The 15,236-nt window shown below is 44.2% G+C and overlaps 1 protein-coding gene across 1 annotated transcript; it reads left to right on the top strand.

Annotated features, from left to right (window-relative positions):
• The first annotated feature begins 109 nt into the window (after window positions 1-109).
• otulina (OTU deubiquitinase with linear linkage specificity a) lies at window positions 110-1,641 on the top strand. The gene is given in 3 exon segments (NM_001160578.1): window positions 110-302; window positions 769-890; window positions 1,041-1,641. Coding segments are annotated over 3 exon segments (732 nt in total). The 5' UTR covers window positions 110-134; the 3' UTR covers window positions 1,483-1,641.
• The last annotated feature ends 13,595 nt before the right edge of the window (window positions 1,642-15,236 follow it).

Genomic DNA, 15,236 nt, shown 5'->3' with positions numbered 1-15,236 from the left:
TTCACCGCAGTAGATGGCAGAATGTATGCACTCGTCTCTTTGGGTATACATTGCCATCCAAAGAAGAAAAAACCTCAACGCGCATTGTGATGACGTCGTTAACTTTGCTGGCCCACGTGACTTGCAGTCAAACTATGTTACTAAACGTTCAAGCTTGTAGGGGCAAAAATTTATTTTTAAAGTCCACGATGTCTTGGGTTAAGTCTGTACAGTACAGTGGCGAGGACGTATTTGACGAGGATGCGGATGATATTAATTTACAGGACAAAGAATGGAAGTACAATATGAAGAAACGTGTGAAGGTAAATGCATGGATAATGTTTATCAATCATGTTTCCACCTAGCTAGCTGTCATAGCTAGCTACATGTTCATTTTTCGTATTTTTTTCCCTAATATTTTACATATTGCGTTGGTTTATTGGACTTGTTCACAATTATTTGGTTTATCAGCCAGTTATAGCTAGAATGTTCACTTCTCTGTAGCACAGGGCTGTTCAATGTCAGACCTGTAGGGGCGAAACATTTCTCGTTTTCATGGTCCTTTCCTTCTAATAAGGGTAATTCAGACATGGGAAACCAGGAGAATGCAATTAACTACCAGGTTGAAACAAAAACTCGAAGTGTTTCGCCCTGCTTCTAGCGTCACCCAGCACACAATGTGGGCATTGTAGGCAGCTAATGTAAATACAACTGGCTGCATTGTAACCCACAGCACCCTCTCTAGAAACAATGTGACGAACGTTATGCTGTTCTGTGGTTCTCTGTCAGGACGGCTATGTTGATGGCATCGACCATGGAAAAGAAGCGTCACTCCAGCTTGGTTTCAACATGGGATACAGAGAAGGAGCTGCAAGCACCAGGGCCATTGGGCAGCTGAAAGGAATAATAAGGTAGCTTTCTTTCCATGATGTGACCATATGACTCTTTGTGCTGGCTACATTATTGCTGTCCTCTTTGTTGTGCATGACCCATGCCTGTCCCACTCTGTTCTCTCTCCCATTGTCTCTGATTCTGTTGGCCCTTTGTATCTCTCTACACAGTGCTATACAGTGCTGGTGCCAGCTCCAGAGACCAGACACCCCCACCCCTGCCTCAGTGACTGACCTCCTACAGCGGGTTGTAAAGCATGAGGACTCTCTCATGGAGGCAATGAAGACGGCTTTGGAGAACCCCGTACCCAGTGTCAGTGACGTCTCGGAGAACATGGAGGATCTGGGGGTTGTAGAGGTTGAGTCGGGCTGCTGTGCAGGCGGGGGATGCAGCAAGGTCTCAGGCGGCTGTAGGAAAGACAGTGATATGGACATTGGTCCCATCTTGCCACAAAAGCCCCGTTTGAGCTTCACACTGCCCACAGACCCCTTTGCCATTACAGGGGAAAGTCTTGAGCAACTTCTACAGTGTTGCATGGACATAGTGTCTGAACTGGGTCTGCCCCAGGAACTGATTCAGCATCTACAGCAGCTGAAGAGTGCAAAGGAGTGAATGTTAGCTCAGATGCAAAACTAATGCCACGGAAGACTGAACGGGTCTGAATTTTTAATTGAATTTGTAATATGATACTGTATGTAATACATTATTTACTATACATTATTTTCTTATCCAATTGCATATATGCTACAGAATAAGTTGAATCCTTATACTATAGTGCCTTTATGCTAAATATTAAAAAGATAGACTTGTCGTCTGCACATGATATGGTGTCTTCATTTTTTAAAATGATTTTGTCGTCTTACTATGCAAACAATGAGCTAGATGTAAAATGTATTTGCAATGCATTCCTGTACAGATGTAATGAAATATAGGCTATACCATTGTTCAATCATTCAGCTCTGCAAAAGGTCATTCGATTAAAGTTATGAACGACTCAACCTCCCGGAAGTAATCATAACACCGAAAGATTTTTGCGGTTGTGAACAATGATGTGTGTGTATATATATATATATATATATATATATATATAAACTCTGGATTGCTCATGCTATTTATTGGCTAGTCAGAGGCTTTGAAGCTACTTGTCGGCCATGCTGAGGTGCTTAAGTACTTGAACTTGGCACTCTGAATTCAAGTAGGCTCAGTGGCAGTTTTAGCATGTAAATCTTGGGGCAAACTCCCTCAAAAATGTTTAGGTGCATGCCAGCAAAGCCACAATACTAAACGATACATGCATTGCACTATAACGGTGACAAACGGTGCCCACAAACTGTTAGGACCTACATAAAGCTGTCCCAACAGCAGAGCTTTCTTTTCAGCACCAAGGAGGGAAATCTTACCACTGCTACACCTGGCTATCAGCGAAGCCTTGTCTGTCAGTGAAACAGTTAATTCCCCCTCATTTACTGCCTTAACAAAAATATATAGCTGATATGGCTGACTTGCTGAAACGTGGTTTCTACTGACAATTGAAATGTACAAACTATGGCATAATGGGACGATGAGGTGAGAGGCAATCCGTAATTTTGATTAAGACAATTAGTGAGCTAGGGCGGACATAGTCCATAACTATTTGCTCAGCACTTTTGAAATGTGCAGCAAAATAATTCAGAACATGGGCCGTTCTTACGGTATTCTCCCTGTACACAAAGTCAGAACTGTAGGATAAAGGGAGCAGATAAGCAGACAATGAAAGCTCTTAGAATATTCTATGACTACATTTCTCTAAAACAGGCTACATGTGCACCACCAACTCAGAACAGTAGGCTAACTTATGAGGGGGGAAAGGGACCAAATTATTAGGGTGAGGCACATGGGCTACTTACATCTTACTACACAATATACACTTAGTATTACTTTCTTAGCTACAGTATACATATCTCCCTGGCGTATTACACCATTTATGCAGCAGCATACAAGGCATTTTTGGACTCAACTTGTTGTGCTGTGCTCACTTGAACAGGAAGGTGGTGCGGCGGTCCTTGTGGGCAAATTTTGTCATCAAAGTCTGGCATTCTCTGGATTTATGATACTTTCAAGACAACTGGGATCTCCAAAAGAAACAAGGTTGAATCATGACGTCAGTGGTCTTCAGGCTGGAGCTCAAGAAAGAGGCCTGAGTTCCCAATTTGCTAATCCGAGTTGGATGACCGTTCATAACGTATTTTCCCAGTCAGAGCTTGTTTTTTTTCAGAGTTCCCAGTTGTCTTTAACTCACTGAAATCAAAGATTTCCCAGTTCAGAGTTTCCAGTTGTTTTGAATGCGGCAGAAGTCATGCTGGATTGACAGCATGGCCATTGTATTCAACCTTTAAGACTAATAATACCCTAAACGAACCGTCATAGCTCGTTATAGCCTATATTGTTGAGCCTTTGACACTAGAAAATTCACTGCAATATGCAAAACCCAAATTCACCTCTTTTACTGAACTACTTTGATCCAAATCAACCCCATTCACATCTGTCCTGCATTTTTCCCTGGTGTAGAAACGGCTAGCTGTCTTATTCCCTGTCGTCAAGCTGACTTAATAACTGTGGTGCTCACCGGTGGTGCATCCAAAGAGTTTCCCCTTTCAAACAGGGAGCCCTTCCACACTGAATAAAACCGGTTTTACGGTAAATTAACAAAGATGTAAACAACTTATTAACTCGTGCTTTATTCAACCTTTTCTGACCCATGGTGTTGATGTAAATGTTAATCATTTTAAGCTTGGAAAAAAGACCCTTAAACCCAGACTTGGACCACATACCCACTCCACTGAATAGCAGGCTAGAGATTGCTTTGCAACGCTTGCAATTACCCACTGATTCCTTTCAAACCACTCATTGTTAAATTTGCGATTTCCAACTTGTTGTGTAATGTTTATGTTTAATGGCCGATGAGCACAGATAAGTTTTTATCTGTAATTTCTCTTCATATGGCAAGGATTGAAAAGGATTTGCCATTATAACTTATGACTTAATTCATGATAATGATTCAAGGTCAGATGATGCAGATGCTAAGCTACAGGACTGTTTTGCTAGCAGATCCTGGAATAGGTTCCGGGACTCATCCGATGGCATTGAGGAGTATACCACATCAGTCACTGGCTTTATCAATAAGTGCATCGATGACGTTGTACCCACAGTGACCGTACGTACATACCCCAACCAGAAGCCATGGATTACAGGCAACATCTGCACTAAAGCTAAAGGGTAGAGCTGCCGCATTCAAGGAGCGGGACTCCAACCCAGACGCTTATAAGAAATCCCGCTTTGCCCTCAGATGAACCATTGATGCTCGTCGGATGTGGCAGGGCTTGCAAACTATTACAGAACACAAAGGGAAGCCCAGCCATGAGCTGCCCAGTGACAAGCCTATCAAATGAGCTAAGTGACGTTTATGAGCACTTCGAGGCATGCAATACTGAAGCCTGCATGAGAGCACCAGCTGTTCTGGAAGACCTTTAAACAGGTCAACATTCACAAGGCCGCAGAGCCTAAAGGATTACCAGGGCGTGTACTCTGAGCATGCACTGACCAACTGGCAAGTGTCTTCACTGACATTTTCAACCTGTCCCTGGCTGTAATACCTACAGTACTGTGCAAAAGTTTTAGGCAGGTGTGAAAAAATGCTGTAAAGTAAGAATGCTTTAAAAAATAGACATGTTAAATGTTTATATTTATCAATTAACAAAATGCAAAGTGAGTGATCAGAAAAAAAATCTGCATCAAATCAATATTTGGTGTGACCACCCTTTGCATTCAAAACAGCATAAATTCTTCTAGGTACACTTGCACACAGTTTTTGAAGGAACTCGGCAGGTAGGTTGGCCCAAACATCATGGAGAACTAACCACAGATCTTCTGTGGATTAAGGCAGCCTCAGGTTCTTCTCTCTCTTCATGTAATCCCAGACATACTTGATGATGTTGAGATCAAGGCTCTGTGGGGGCCATACCATCCCTTCCAGGACTCCTTGTTCTTCTTTACGCTGAAGATAGTTCTTAATGAATTTCGCTGTATGTTTGGGGTCGTTGTCATGATGCAGAATACATTTGGAGCCAACCGGATGCCTCCTTGATGGTATTGCATGGTGGATAAGTATCTGCCTGTACTTCTCAGCATTGAGGAGACCATTCATTCTGACAAAATCCCCAACTCCATTTGCAGAAATGCAGCCCCAAACTTGCAAGGAACCTTCACCATGCTTCACTGTTGCCTGCAGACAGTCATTTGTGTACGCTCTCCAGCCCTATTTCACATTTTGACTCATCAATCAATCAATCAATCAATCAAATTTATTTTATATAGCCCTTCGTACATCAGCTGATATCTCAAAGTGCTGTACAGAAACCCAGCCTAAAACCCCAAACAGCAAGCAATGCAGGTGAAGAAGCACGGTGGCTAGGAAAAACTCCCTAGAAAGGCCAAAACCTAGGAAGAAACCTAGAGAGGAACCAGGCTATGTGGGGTGGCCAGTCCTCTTCTGGCTGTGCCGGGTGGAGATTATAACAAAACATGGTCAAGATGTTCAAATGTTCATAAATGACCAGCATGGTCGAATAATAATAAGGCAGAATAGTTGAAACTGGAGCAGCAGCACAGTCAGGTGGACTGGGGACAGCAAGGAGTCATCATGTCAGGTATTCCTGGGGCATGGTCCTAGGGCTCAGGTCCTCCGAGAGAGAGAAAGAAAGAGAGAATTAGAGAGAGCATATGTGGGATGGCCAGTCCTCTTCTGGCTGTGCCGGGTGGAGATTATAACAGAACATGGCCAAGATGTTCAAATGTTCATAAATGATCAGCATGGTCGAATAATAATAAGGCAGAACAGTTGAAACTGGAGCAGCAGCACAGCCAGGTGGACTGGGGACAGCAAGGAGTCATCATGTCAGGTAGTCCTGGGGCATGGTCCTAGGGCTCAGGTCCTCCGAGAGAGAGAAAGAGAGAAGGAGAGAATTAGAGAACGCACACTTAGATTCACACAGGACACCGAATAGGACAGGAGAAGTACTCCAGATATAACAAACTGACCCTAGCCCCCCGACACATAAACTACTGCAGCATAAATACTGGAGGCTGAGACAGGAGGGGTCAGGAGACACTGTGGCCCACTCCGAGGACACCCCCGGACAGGGCCAAACAGGAAGGATATAACCCCACCCACTTTGCCAAAGCACAGCCCCCACACCACTAGAGGGATATCTTCAACCACCAACTTACCATCCTGAGACAAGGCTGAGTATAGCCCACAAGACCTCCGCCACGGCACAACTTAAGGGGGGGGGGGGGGGGCGCCAACCCAGACAGGATGACCACATCAGTGACTCAACCCACTCAGGTGACGCACCCCCTCCAGGGACGGCATGAGAGAGCCCCAGTAAAGCCAGTGACTCAGCCCCTGTAATAGGGTTAGAGGCAGAGAATCCCAGTGGAAAGAGGGGAACCGGCCAGGCAGAGACAGCAAGGGTGGTTCGTTGCTCCAGAGCCTTTCCGTTCACCCTCCCACTCCTGGGCCAGACTACACTCAATCATATGACCCACTGAAGAGATGAGTCTTCAGTAGAGACTTAAAGGTTGAGACCGAGTTTGCGTCTCTGACATGGGTAGGCAGACCGTTCCATAAAAATGGAGCTCTATAGGAGAAAGCCCTGCCTCCAGCTGTTTGCTTAAAAATTCTAGGGACAATTAGGAGGCCTGCGTCTTGTGACCGTAGCGTACGTGTAGGTATGTACGGCAGGACCAAATCAGAGAGATAGATAGGAGCAAGCCCATGTAATGCTTTGTAGGTTAGCAGTAAAACCTTGAAATCAGCCCTTGCTTTGACAGGAAGCCAGTGTAGAGAGGCTAGCACTGGAGTAATATAATCAAATTTTTTGGTTCTAGTCAGGATTCTAGCAGCCGTATTTAGCACTAACTGAAGTTTATTTAGTGCTTTATCCGGGTAGCCGGAAAGTAGAGCATTGCAGTAGTCTAACCTGGAAGTGACAAAAGCATGGATTAATTTTTCTGCATCATTTTTGGACAGAAAGTTCCTGATTTTTGCAATGTTACGTAGATGGAAAAAAGCTGTCCTTGAAATGGTCTTGATATGTTCTTCAAAAGAGAGATCAGGGTCCAGAGTAACGCCGAGGTCCTTCACAGTTTTATTTGAGACGACTGTACAACCATTAAGATTAATTGTCAGATTCAACAGAAGATCTCTTTGACTCATCAGTTCAGAGCACCTGCTGCCATTTTTCTGCACCCCAGTTCCTGTGTTTTTTCGTGCATAGTTGAGTCGCTTGGCCATGTTTCCACGTCGGAGGTATGGCTTTTTGGCTGCAAGTCTTCCATGAAGGCCACTTCTGACCAGACTTCTCAGGACAGTAGATGGGTGTACCAGGGTCCAACTGTTTCCTGTCAATTCTGAGCTGATTGCACTGCTGGACATCTTCCGATTGCGAGGGGAAGTAAGCATGATGTGTCTTTCATCTGCTGCAGTAAGTTTCCTTGGCCGACCACTGCGTCTACGGTCCTCAACGTTGCTCATTTTTTTGTGCTTCTCCAAAAGAGCTTGGACAGCACATCTGGAAACCCGTTTGCCTTGAAATTTCTTCCTGGGAGACACCTTGCTGATGCAGTATAACTACCTTGTGTCTTGTTGCTGTGCTCAGTCTTGCCATGGTGTATGACTTCTGACAGTATACTGTCTTCACCAACCTCACCTTTTTTGCTGAGTTTGGCTGTTCCTCACCCAGTTGTATTCCTCCTACACAGCTGTTTCTGTTTCAGTTAATGATTGTGTTTCAACCTACATATTTAATTGATGATCATTAGCACCTGTTTGGTAATAATTGTTTAATTATACACCTGACTATATGCCTACAAAATCCCTGACTTTCTGCAAGTGTACCTAGAAGTATTTATGCTGTTTGAAGGCAAAGGGTACTCACAACAAAACAAAACAAATTATTCTGTTCACTCACTTTGCATTTAGTTAATTTATAAATATAATCTATTAACATGTCTATTTCTGAAAGCATTCTTACTTTACAGCATTTTTTCACACCAGCCTAAAACTTCTGCACAATACTGTACATGTTCCAAGCAGACAACCATAGTCCCTGTGCCCAAGAACACCAAGGTAACCTGCCTAAATGACTACCGACGTCTGTAGCCATGAAGTACTTTGAAAGGCTGGTCATGGCTCACATCAACACCATCATCCCAGAAACCCTTGACCCACTCCAATTTGAATACCGCCCAAACAAATCCACAGATGATGCAATCTCAATTGCACTCAACACCGCCATTTCCCACCTGGACAAAAGGAACACCTATGTGAGAATGCTATTCATTGACAACAGTTCAGCGTTCAACACCATAGTGCCCTCAACGCTCATCACTAAGATAAGGACCCTGAGAATAAACACCTCCTTCTGCAACTGGATCCTGGACTTCCTGAAGGGCCGCCCCCAGGTGGTAAGCGTAGGCAACAACACATCTGCCACGCTGATCCTAAACACGGGGGCCCCTCAGGGATGCATGCTTAGTCCCCTCCTGTAATCCCTGTTCACCATGACTGTGTGGCCAAGCACAACTCCAACACCATCATTAAATGTTCAGACGAAATAGCGGTGGTAGGCCTGATCACCGACATTGATGAGACAGTCTATAGGGAGGAGGTCAGAGACCTGGAAGTGTGGTGCCAGGACAACAACCTCTCCCTCAACGTGATAAAGATAAAAGAGATGAAAAGGAGGGCCGAGCACTCCCCCTTTCTCATTGACAGAGCTGTAGTGGAGCAAGTGGAGAGCTTCAAGTTCCTTGGTGTCTACATCACCAACAAACTATCGTGGTCCAAACACGTCAAGACAGTCGTGGAGAGGGCACGACAACGCCTACTCCCCCTCAGGAGACTGAAAAGATTGGCATGGGTCCTCAGATCCTCAAAAAGCTATACAGCTGGACCATCGAGAGCATACCACTGGTTGCATCACCACCTGGTATGGCAACTGCTCGGCCTCCGAGAGCAAGGCGCTACAGAGGGTAGTGCGTACGGCCCAGTACATCACTGGGGCCAAGCTTCCTGCCATCCAGGTCCTGTATATCAGGCGATGTCAGAGGAATTCCCACTTGAATTCAAATGAGAGGAGAACAGATAATGATCAAATATGCTTATTACATTTTTTTGAAAAATGTATTGGTCTTGCGAATTAATTTTCAGGCAGACTGCCGAGTTTTATTTCTCCACGTGTTTTCTCGCTCTGGTTGCCAAGCATGCTCGCCTATTCCACCCACACTGCCACTCAGCCAGGCAGGTACAGAACTGATTGATTAGGCATCGATATCTAAAATAAAATACCGGGCAAATGTAGATTCAATCTGGCCTTCTGGGATCCCTCATGAAACATTTTACTTGTTATGTATTATATTTATGTTCAGTAAAGTTTATCCATCTTTTTTTACCACGACATCACTGGACCAATGCATCCAACCCACACCATGTAAGGTGCAAAGAATGCGTCACACTTTGACATTGCGAGCATGGGTGAATTGGCCGTGAAGAGCCACATGAAGGGGGAAAGACACAATGCTGCATCCTGCGCTGAAGCACAATAAAAACACAGTCATTTAGCTGGAATTGTGTAGTAATACGAATAGGAAATGTGTATTCACCAGTGGGCATGTCCCAAAACTCTGCTCTTTACTACTCAAAATACAAAATACAAAATCAACAACATATTATTGAGTAGAACTTGTAAAGTGTAGTGATGAATACTAAGTTATTTTTTCCATGAGGTTGTGGTGATAATACTGCCATCTGGTGGTGACTAGAAACAAATGCATAATATGAACTACTACAAATTGATGGTCCTTGTAAATAAATTGGAGTGCTTCAAAAAGTACTTAAAAGTCCTTGAATTTGAATAGCCCCTGTCTGTACGAACCCTGTATTAGCACTCCCCAGAAGAAGCAGTCCTCCATATGAATGAATGGAATTCTACAGTATTTCAATAAACATTTCCAAGGACAAAATTACATGTATTTAAGTATTTTTCGGGGATAGTAACAATAGAACTGTCAAAAAATGTACTTTAAGGGAAATGTTTTTATATATTTTTTAATTGATATGTTTAGCTCACATAATATAATTTAAAAGTATGATGTAAGGTGTCTGTAATAGAATAAACGTGGCAAAATGTAGACATTAATGAATTCATTTCTATAGCTTCTAAAATATTATTTACAATGGTGGGGGAGTGTCAATATGGAGGCACGGTGGCTTCAAAACAGTGCCCCCTGTCAGTCATCTAGTGTATATATAAATCGTTGGTTGTGACAGAGGTCAAAGTTAAGTAATGTTTAGGCTGTTTCAAATGTACTGATATAAGTGGATGCATGTGTCATTCCGGTGTGATGGTACTGATGGTTTGTCGAGATTGATGGTTCGTACGGTTGTTGCTGGGGAATCCACGCTTTAAAATTGACCAATCGGAATACACGCTTCAAGATTATTTTCATTACGCGGGTAGCCTCAGAGAATAATATAGATTTATTGATTCGGTGAGTGAGTTCATAAGGAAGTGCATAGGATATGTTCTACCAACTGTGACTATTAAAACCTACCCTAACCAGAAACCGTGGATAGATGGCGGAAGTTGTTTAAACTAAAAGCGTGAACCACCGCATTTAACCATGGAATATTGCCGAATACAGACACAGTAGTCATTCCCTCCGCAAGGCAATCAAGCAAGCGAAATGTCAGTATAGGGACAAAGTGGAGTCGCAATTCAACGGTTCAGACACGAGACTTATGTGGCAGGGACTACAGACAATCACGGAATACAAAAAGAAAATCAGCCATGGCACGGACACCGACGTCTTGCTTCCAGACAAACTAAACACCTTTGCCCACTTTGAGGATAACACGGTGCCACCGACGCAGCCCGCTACCAAGGACTCTGGGCTCTCCTTCTCCGTGGCCGATGTGAATTTAAAAAAAAAATGTCTTAACCCTCTGAAGGCCGCCGGCCCAGACAGCATTCCTAGCCGTGTCCTCGGTCGCATTACGGACATATTCTTCTTTTTTTTTTTACCCCTTTTTCTCCCCAATTTCGTGGTATCCAATTGTTAGTAGCTACTATGTTGTCTCATCGCTACAACTCCCGTACGGGCTCGGGAGAGACGAAGGTTGAAAGTCATGCGTCCTCCGATACAAAACCAAACCAAGCCGCACTGCTTCTTAACACAGCGCGCATCCAACCCGGAAGCCAGCCACACCAATGTGTCGGAGGAAACACCGTGCACCTGGCAACCTTGGCTACCGTGCACTGCGCCCGGCCCACCACAGGAGTCGCTGGTGCGCGATGAGACAAGGATATCCCTACCAAGCCCTCCCTAACCTGGATGACGCTAGGACAATTGTGCGTCGCCACACGGTCGCGCCCTGAACCACTGCGCCACCCGGGAGGCCTTACGGACATAGTCAATCTCTCCCTATCCCAGTCTGCTGTCCCCACATGCTTCAAGATGGCTACCATTGTTTCTGTACCCAAGAAGCCAAAGGTAACTGAAGTGAATGACTATCGGCCCGTAGCACTCACTTCTGTCATCATGAGGTGCTTTGAGAGACTAGTCAAGGATCATATCACCTCCACCTTACCTGTCACCCTAGACCCACTGCAATTTGCATACCACCCCAATAGGTCCACAGATGATGCAATCACCATGGGTCTCAACCCCGCCTGTGCGATTGGGTCCTGGACTTCCTGACGGGCGGCCCCCAGGTGGTGAAGGTAGAAAACAGCATCTCCACTTCACTGATCCTCAACACTGGGGCCTCACAAGGGTGCGTGCTCAGCCCCTCCTGTACTCCCTGTTCACCCATGACTGCGTGGCCATGCACGCCTCCAACTCAATCATCAAGTTTGCAGAAGACACAACAGTAGTAGGCTTGATCCCCAACAACGACGAGACAGCCTATAGGGAGGAGGTGCGGGCACTCGGAGTGTGGTGTCAGGAAAACAATCTCTCACTCAACATCAACAAAACAAAGGAGATGATCATGGACTTCAGGAAACAGCAGAGGGAGCACTCCCCCATCCACAACGACGGGACAGCAGTGGAGAAGATGGAAAGTTTTAAGTTCATCTGCGTGCACATCATAGACCAACTGAAATGATCTACCCACACAGACAGCGTGGTGAAGAAGGAGCAACAGCGCCTCTTCAACCTCATAAGGCTGAAGAAATGTGTCTTCTCACCTAAAACCCTCACAAACTTTTGCACAATCGAGAGCATCCTATCAGGCTGTATCACCGCATGGTACGGCAACTGCACCACCCACAACCGCAGGGCCCTCCAGAGGGTGGTGCGGTCTGCACAATGCATCACTGGGGGCAAACTACCTGCCCTCCAGGACACCTACAGCACCCGATGTTACAGGAAGGCCAAAAAGATCATCAAGGACAACAACCACCCAAGCCACTGCCTGCTCACCCCACTACCATCCAGAAGGCAAGGTCAGTACAGGTGCATCAAAGCTGTGACCGAGAGACTGAAAAATAGCTTCTATCTCAAGGCTATCAGACTGTTAAACAGCCATCACTAACACAGAGAGGCTGCTGCCTACGTAGAGACTTGAAATCATTTGTATTTGTATTTATATTTATTATGGATCCCCATTAGCTGCTGCCAACGCAGCAGCTACACTTCCTGGGGTCCAGCAAAATTAAGGCAGTTTATACAATTTTAAAACATTACAATACATTCACAGATTTCACAACACACTGTGTGCCCTCAGGCCCCTACTCCACCACTACCACATATCTATAATACTAAATCCATGTGTATGTACAGTGCGCATGTTATTGTGTGTGTGTGTGTGTGTGTGTGTGTGTGTGTGTGTGTGTGTGTGTGTGTGTGTGTGTATGTGTGTGTGTGTGTGTGTGTGTGTGTGTGTGTGTGCCAATGTTTGTGTTGCTTCACAGTACCCACTGTCCATAAGTTTTTTTTAAATCTGTTTTGTAAATCAAATTTTACGTCAGTGACTTGATGTGGAATAGAGTTCCAAGGGCCAGCCGGGCTGCCCTGTTCTGAGCCGATTGCAATTTTAAGTTATTTTTGTGGCACCTGACCACACGACTGAACAGTAGTCAAGGTGCGTCAAAACTAGGGCCTGTAGGACCTGCCTTGTTGATAGTGTTGTTAAGAAGGCAGAGCATCGCTTTATTATAGACAGTCTTCTCCCCATCTTAGTTACTACTGCATCAATATGTTTTGACCATGACAGTTTACAATCTAGTGTTACTCCAAGCAGTTTAATCATCTCAACTTGCTCAATTTCCACATTATTTTTTATAAGATTTAGTTGAAGTTTAGGGTTTAGTGAGTCTTTCGTTCCAAACACAATGAATTTAGTTTTAGAAATATTTAGGGCTAACTTGTTCCTTTCCACCCACTCTGAAACTAACTGCAGCTCTTTGTCGAGTGTTGCAGTCATTTCAGTTGCTGTAGTAGGTGACGTGTATAGTGTTGAGTCATCCGCATACATAGAAACTCTGGCTTTACTCAAAGTCAGTGGCATGTCCTTAGTAAAAATTGAAAAAAACAATGGGCCTAAACAGCTACCCTGGGGAATTCCTGATTCTAACTGGATTATATTTGATAGACTTCCATTAAAGAACACCCTCTGTGTTCTGTTAGACAAGTAACTCTTAATCCACATTATAGTCCACTCTAAATCATTGGCCACTCTAACAAATGGATCACTAGTCACTTTCTTAATGCCACTTTGATAATGATGTTTACATATCTTGCATTACTCATCCCATATGTATATACTGTATTTTATACTATCTTTTGAATTTTGACTATGCCGCTCGGTCATTGCTCATCCATATATTTATATGTACATATTCTTATTCCATCCCTTTACTTAAATTTGTGTGTATTAGATAGTTGTTGTGGAATTCTTAGATTACTTGTTCATATTGCTGCACTGTCATAACTAGAAGCACAAGCATTTCGCTACACTCGCAATGACATCTGCTAACCATGTGTGTGTGACCAATAAAATTTGATTTGGATAACAGTTAGTGTTTTAGCTAAACCTAACCGTAACGCTTCGATCCCACCGACAGCGTCATTGCGAAAAATTGTTCGCAGCATCATCTGGATATGTATGCAACAAAAATTCAACATTCACCTTCTGCTACCATTTCTGTCAAGCGGTCTATGCAGTTTGACGCATAGGTTCGATAAATCCAACGTATGCACCACACCGAACGTAATGCAACTGCATCTGCAAGCAATGCTGCAGGGCAAACGTAGCGCTTCACTGGAAATGAGTGTCATTTTGGTGTAACCCTTTTCCTAACCTTAACCTCATTCTCCAAACCTGTTTGTTAATTATCCTAGCCTGCTGTGTTAGTTCTAACCTGCTGCGTCAAGTCACTTCTGTCCAGAGCTGGGTTAGGCTTAGCTAAAGTCAATCTCGACCATCAGTATCAAGACACCGGCAACTTTGAGAAAAACTTCCTAGCTGTGCCTGTCGTTCCCATGCGTATCTGCCCTCTCATTGGCTAGAATGGTCCCACCTGATCTCGTCTGCCTTCCCTCGTTGAGGACATTTATTTCCATTGTTAGAGCGGTCCCTCAAATATCTTGTGAGAGCTAATCTTTGGTTGTGACTAGATGGAGTACTGCTACGACCGTAAGTGAATTTTCATAGCAGATTAGGAGAACGTTTTAACTAACCCAAACCCTTTTCCTAACTTTAACCTAATTCTCCTAACCTGCAACGTTAATTATCCTAACCTGCCACGAAAAGTAACTTCCGGTCATAGCTGTATAACACTAGTAAAAACCGATTTTATAACAGTGTCATGCTCGTTTGTATAGACGGACCAAGGCGCAGCGTATGTTGAGTTCCACATAATTATTTAATAGTTAAACTTGGCAAAACAAACTGTAAACAAACAAACGAAACAACAAACCGTGACTACAGAGATGCTATGTGCAATAACTCAAAACAATATCCCATAAACACAGGTGGGAACAAACACTACTTAATTAAATATGATCCCCAATTAGAGACAATGATTACCAGCTGCTTCTAATTGGGAATCATACAAATCACCAACATAGAAAATAAACGTAGAACCCCACATAGAAATAATAAACTAGAACACCCCCCCCCCCCTCCCCCCTCCCCCCCCAGTCATGCCCTGACCTACTCCACCATAGAAAATAAAGGCTCTCTATGGTCAGGACGTGACAGTACCCCTCCCAAAGGTGCGGACTCCGGCCGCAAAACCTGAAACCAAAAGGGAGGGTTA

Source organism: Oncorhynchus mykiss, chromosome 15 (assembly GCF_057628025.1).
Source record: "Oncorhynchus mykiss isolate SJ-2025 chromosome 15, ASM5762802v1, whole genome shotgun sequence".
Taxonomy (NCBI): domain Eukaryota; kingdom Metazoa; phylum Chordata; class Actinopteri; order Salmoniformes; family Salmonidae; genus Oncorhynchus; species Oncorhynchus mykiss.
Note: the sequence above shows the minus strand (reverse complement) of the source record. Positions and strands in the feature narration are given on the sequence as shown.